General features: G+C 48.5%; 1 protein-coding gene across 1 annotated transcript; it reads right to left on the bottom strand.

Annotated features, from left to right (window-relative positions):
• Positions 1–12: 12 nt before the first annotated feature.
• LAMTOR3 (late endosomal/lysosomal adaptor, MAPK and MTOR activator 3) lies at positions 13–5,868 on the bottom strand. Its single transcript, XM_051617203.1, has 6 exons — positions 5,633–5,868; positions 5,450–5,484; positions 4,735–4,793; positions 3,703–3,836; positions 2,664–2,727; positions 13–1,940 (listed from the first exon to the last, which is right to left on the bottom strand). Exons 1-6 carry the CDS (start codon positions 5,639–5,641, stop codon positions 1,867–1,869), a joined length of 375 nt encoding a protein of 124 aa, XP_051473163.1. The 5' UTR covers positions 5,642–5,868; the 3' UTR covers positions 13–1,866.
• Between the last annotated feature and the right edge of the window lie 247 nt (positions 5,869–6,115).

The following is a 6,115-nucleotide window of genomic DNA, read 5'->3' as shown; positions in this document are numbered from 1 at the left end:
AAACTCTAGATGTAGACATAGGAATAGCATTTTATTTCAACTCAGAAATTCAAAATATTTGTAAATATTTTTATACAGACTGTTTTCTGAATAAAATGTCATTATAAAACTAGGAAGGTCTTCTGTATTCCTGTACTGTATTGATAAAGCCTTGTCCTCCCTTTTCCCCTTAAAGAAGTGGTTTAAAAAACTGGCACCTCCTATTTCCTTATAAGCTTGGATGAGTTTGTGTGAGATAGATGCAACCTAAGAAGACAGAGCTGATAGTCTCCAGCAACACCACCGTTCTGTGAAAACAGCCTGGAAATGAAGCTTGTGTCGCCACAAAAGCAGCCTTCCCCTTTTCACATCAACAGACTGCGTTACCAAATGTTAGAAGCAAATTCAGCACACGGTGTCATGAACTGAAGCCAGTAAAAGTGGTGCTTGGCTGGCCTAGGAAGCAGAATCAGTAGAGTTGGAGCAGAATCTAACAGCCTTGGAGGGACCACAAATGCTTTTTTCCGGAAATACACACAAAGATGCTTTGGGGCTCAGTTTCCAACTGCCTCTGTAATGACTAGCAACAGAAAGCTCAAGCCAGATGCTCAGTTTAAATGGAAAAGGGTTGACTGACAACTTCTAATCTCTGATGTTGAGCCAGTAATTCCCAAACCTCATTTCCAGCACCACCATTTCCCCCCATCCTGTGTCATGCTAACAGTGGGTGAGGTATGAGGGAGGGTGGCACCCCCTTTCCCAGCCTGAGGCAGAGACTTGCCAAGAGCTCTCTCTTAGGCCAGCAGTGTTTGGTTTTAGTGCTGGATGTCTACACTGCAGTCACAAGGGAAATCTGTGAGGGAACGATGCAGAGCAAAGAGCGTGGGATTGATCCCCAGCAACAGGAAGCCTGTCAGCACTAACTTCTGCAATTCTGTGCTGGCACAGGATTCTGTATCTGCATCACTCCACTGACAAGACACACTGGTTAGTTTTCAGCCTGTAAGCTCCTGGATTCTATGTATTTATAAACAATTAAGAGACCTGTTCTCAAGAAAAGCTGATGTGCTGCAGTATATTATGGTGCAACGGAAGAGCACACCAGGCTCTGTCATTTAAAAATACTGTATTTTATTTGTTATTTACTTCCTTAGGAAAACCTAAGGGTAAATGAGCTGAGAGTGTCACCAGTGAATAACCCACACAACAACTGTGAGAACTTCACAACCTTGTTACACAAAAACCCCATGAAGAAGTGAGACATTGTTTGGGTGCTTTTATCTGGGCACCAGGAAAACCCTGAAGCAACAGCTTTCATAGAAACGCTTTCTCCTTAGTGGAAGCAGGATGCAGCCAGCATCCAGATTAGTAGCAGTCTCTTGCCAAAGTATCACCCACGTAAGAAAGCTGGGATATTGATTGATTGTACCAACACGCTGCTGCTAGTAACTTGCTCTCACAATACTCTTCCAACCACATCTTTGATAACACTACACAACTGATCCACTTCCCAACACATGGCAGTACCTGGCCTGACGGTAAAGCCCAGTGCGTGCGCAGTTCCCTGCAAAGCAAGAGATCTGGGGGTTGCTCATGTGAGCTGACAGCATCGTGCTGGTCTGGCTCAGCTGACTGAGCTCAACTCCATGGGAGCTATTTTGGTGGTCTCTCCAGTGCTGCACAATACAAGAAGCATGGCCTAAAGTAACATCCACCTACAACACACTAGTAGATCGTTTCAGATTCAGAACTATGTACAATTTACTCTTACTTAGTGTACTAAGGAGCTGTGGTATTTCTTCTGAGATGTGTTATTTGACTGAGGATTATTGAATCTTTTGTCCACTGGGCTGCAGAGGGATGCTGCACTCTGGCTACACCAGCAGGTTAAGAAACTTCAACAACCTGCCTCAGCTCTTCAAACAGGGGTGTGAGCTCCTTCTCTAGACTTACGATCAGCCCTGGAAAGAGAGGAGACAGAACATCCCATCATATAACATAACCAAGAAGCCTCTTTCCAACTCCACAGGTCCCTCCCAAGACACAGGCAGTGTTTATCCAAAACAAAAAACATCTCACTTGAGCTGCTCACTCTCCCTGGGAACAGTGGGCAGCACCCTGCCAGCCCCCAGCACCAACAGGGGCAGAGCCACATAGCACAGCTCTCCCCCCTGCTGCTGCTGGCCCCCAAAATCACCTTGCTGCTTCCCACTGCTACTGAGGCCCACAATGGCTTTGCAAGAACTAAACCCCTTTTGCTTGCACTCTCATTAGCCAACACCCTCCTGGGCAAGGCCAGGCCCCTCACTGAAGGATCTTCCCACCCCACAGAACTGAGAAGATGAAACTGCACATAATACTGCAGAACATAACTGGGAACTGAAAGGAAGAGACAGGACAGCTGGTTTATACACTGCAGTCCCTGATGGTGCAGTGAACACTCAGATAGCAAGGCTAAGGTTAATCACAGGGGAAACGTGCTTCTAAGAGAGTAACAACTTCAGCAAGTCACCCAAAACCTACGATATTTTTACTTGCACCTTTCCCTCTTCCTCTTCACAATACACTGACAAAATGCACAGCAGCAGCAAAGTTAATATACCTTGAAGTAAATTCAGGTTATTTATTTTCAATAACCTGGGCTTTAAAATACTGCAATATTTACAATTCATGTGAAGACCTACCAGTGTTGGCATTGCTGCTGGCAATGAAACTTACTACCAAAGGTAAGCGATTGAACTGCACCACCTGCAAGGAGAGAGAACAGTGTTCAGCAGCAGCTAAGACATGTTGGATGTCAGAGTTCTGCCCCATAAATTCTTTCTGCAACAAGCAGCCTCTTCAGTGTAAAGGAGCAGGAGAAAAAGCCACAGAGCTGCCTTTTCAGCCTATCTATTTCATAAGATTAATGATTAAAAACACTGACAGAACTGACACCACAGCACAGAAAGCTGCATGTGGGGAGCCGGGCACTCCCCCCCCTCCACAGGTAACATGAGGGCAGGCAGGTTTATTGTTTTAAAATAGTACTCTGTGTATAGCAGTTTGTCCTCTTCCATTAACAGGGAACTGGAATCTTGAGCTCAACAATAAGCTACTAGCATCCAGTGAAACAAAGCAATGTAGTCAATGTGTGTAAAATAACTTGGTTGCCCATTTATTTTCCAAACAAAGCTAGATAGCCTAGGCCAAAGAGTTGGCCAGTTTACCTCAGTCACAACAAAAGCACTCAAGATTACTAGAACTCAAGAAGGAGCAGAAACTGTATTTCAGGACACAACCAGTCTGTAAGAACCGTGAGTAGAATTCCACAGCTTTCTTACATGAAAGTTGTACTGACAAGCCAGGTCAGCTATGAAGTAGGCTGCATGCTCTTATTTAACTTTATGTGCCACTAGTTATAAACAAATATTGTTTGTAGAAGAGAATATTGTTTCTAAAAGAGAACATAAATCCTTCCTAACAGATTCCAAAGGCCACATGAGCAGCACCTGTGGCAAATTCCTGATGGCAATGTGCTCAGAAAAATTAATCATTTTCAACCAGTTTTAAGAAATGTAAGAGAAGCTTAACAACCAGTAAAAAATGTTAGTTTAGCCTCTTAAGCAGCATGAGAAATAAAACACAAATACTTTAATAGAAGCCAAGCCGTTTTAACCACCTCTCCCCCTTGCTCAGAAACAGCTCTGGTCACTGAGAACACACCACACTGAGGTTACTCACCTGGTATGTGTTGTAATAGCAGATGATACTCTTGTTTTTGGAAAGTCCTAGTTTACTGCCTTGATCTGTGGCAAGGGCAAAGGTCGACAGAAAGCCAGGTCGCAGTGCATGTTCTGGGGCATTATCATTGGCAACTGGAACAGAACAAGGAAATTCTCATTTTTACATGGCACCTATGACTGCATCACAATTCCTTATCCAGCTCAGGGCTCTGCCAACAGCAGACCCGGCGTTGGCGAACACGTAACACATCTCACATGCTTCTGCCATGAGTACAGGACACCCTCCATCAGCCATACACCATCTAATATTCTGTACACAATGCTCCCTGGCAAGCCTAAGAAACAGTCTGTCCTGGATGATGCACAGCTTATGCCCATGTCACTTGGGTTCTGTGTCCCTCACTGCCTGCACCGACTCCAGCCTCTGAACTGATGACTGGCACAGAGTCACCTAAATGAAAACAGGTGAAGATGCGCAAGTTCTCCTGGGAGTTTAAATTGGGACATTAAGAAAAATAATTTAAAATCTGCAGTACTTTAATGGGTACTCTTAAACTGGCTTACCCACAACATAAAAAACATCTTAAACCAAGACTGAAGAGATATGAGAAATATCACAGTACCAAAAAGCAAATGCAAGCTAGTAACGTGTGTAACAGTTTGATGGAATTGCTTCTGACCACAGATCTGCCAAGTGAACAAGATACCAGTAAGCTCTCCCTAGTGCTTTAGATCAGCCTAGGAATAATGTAAAGATACAAGCACCTTACACCACTCTCACCCTATTAACTGAGGAGGATTTCTGTAGCCTTCAATCACTACAATTATTGAGGACGCTGCATATACACAAACAAAAGGATTAAATTTAAGAGATGCATAAAAAACTATTGAACTTGAAGTACAAGTCTACTTTAATTCTTCAGTTTTGGATATTCAGGTACCGGGTATCACAAGAGAAGATTCTGTACTTTCTCCCCCTGCTGTTCAACGAGGATTTCAGCTGCAGAGCTGACTGAGCAGCTAAAGTTACCTTTGATAACAGGTACACCATCTCTGTCAGAGACTACAATAGCATGGAGACCTTCAACACTGCAAAACAATGAAGAGACATTGTAAAAACAAAGTAATTCGTAACAAGCATCTTTTTTTATGAACAAAGGTGTAAGAAAGGGGAAGACACGGGAAAAGCGATGCCTTCATCAATTTAATATTTCACTGAAAGGGACTTGTATTCTGTTTAGTACAAGTGGTCTTTTCAGAGCAGTAAAAAGAGAAATACCACATGAATCTGCACAGAACTCTTGGCTTCAGAGAAAGGACTGACACTACTAATCCAATTTCATTAGCCAAGCAAGGGCCTTTATCTGCTCTCCTCACTCAACCAAGGCCTTCTCCTCACGGTATTCACAGGCAGTAGCTGTTCAGTGCTGCCAGCTACCAGCAGTTACCGAAAGGGGGATGATCAAGGATTAGGCAACCAAATCAGGAAGGAAGTTTTCTCCACTCCTCCCAACAACAGGATGAGCAGAGTTTGCTCCTTTTCCAACAAGCGAGTGAAAGGTTATGCTACCTTCGCCTTCGGCTACTTCCAGCTTATTTACACAACCCAACGAGTGCACCGGGTCAGCCACCCCCCCGGCAGCTCCCCGCGGTCAGGCCGGGCTCAGACCATCGCCTTTAGCACTGCAGGCGACTGCGGGGCCCGGCCTGGTGCCCACCGTCCGGCCCCGGCGGGCTCCGGTTACCTCGGCAGCTTCTTGTACAGGAAGCGCTTCAGGTCCTGCGGGCAGAGACGGGCGACAAGTCACTCATCCTCCTCCCAGGCCCGGGGGCAGCCTTGCCGCCCGCCCGGGGCGGCCCTCCCCCCCCGCCGAGCCCCAAACCCCCGCTCGTCCCGCCCCAACCGCCGCCCAACCGCCCGCACTCACGTCGGCCATGGCGAGGGGCTGCCGGCGCTGCCAGCGCCTCCCAGGGCCTGCGGGACGAGAGGGCGCCCAGTCACCGGCGGCCGGAGCGGCGCCGCCTCGGCGGGGAAGAGCGCTGCCTGCCCGGGGCCCGGCTGCCGGGGCGGACGGGGCGGGGCGGGACGGGGCCGGGGCCTGCCCGCCGGTGCGGCTCGCGCTGCCGCCGCTGCCCCTTTGAGCCGCTGTCACGTGACACCCGCCTCCCCGCCCGGAAGCGCTTCCGCCGCGGCAGCGCCGGCTCGGCCCCGCTACGGCGGGGCGGCGCGGCCAAAAGAGGCCGGAGGGACGGCGCCGAGGGCGGGGCGGCGGCCGCGGGCCCTGCGGAGGTGCCCGCGCGGGAGCCTGAGCTGCCAGGCGGAGGGAGGAGGTGCGGAGGGTCCGAGCGCGCGGGGCCGGTGGGGCCGCAGCGGCCCCGCCGGGCGCTGCTCCTGCCGGGGGCGGGCGCAG

Source organism: Apus apus, chromosome 4 (genome assembly GCF_020740795.1).
Source record: "Apus apus isolate bApuApu2 chromosome 4, bApuApu2.pri.cur, whole genome shotgun sequence".
NCBI classification, from domain to species: Eukaryota; Metazoa; Chordata; class Aves; order Apodiformes; family Apodidae; genus Apus; species Apus apus.
The sequence above is the reverse complement of the archived record's forward strand: the minus strand, read 5'-3'. Positions and strand labels throughout refer to the sequence as shown.

Excerpts from the sequence above, each read along its gene's own strand:
- LAMTOR3 (XM_051617203.1), bottom strand. Across the intron at positions 2,728-3,702 it reads GCTATTACAACACATACCAG|GTGGTGCAGTTCAATCGCTT; the intron begins GTGAGTAACCTC and ends CTCTCCTTGCAG. Across the intron at positions 1,941-2,663 it reads CAGCAGCAATGCCAACACTG|GGCTGATCGTAAGTCTAGAG; the intron begins GTAGGTCTTCAC and ends CTCTCTTTCCAG.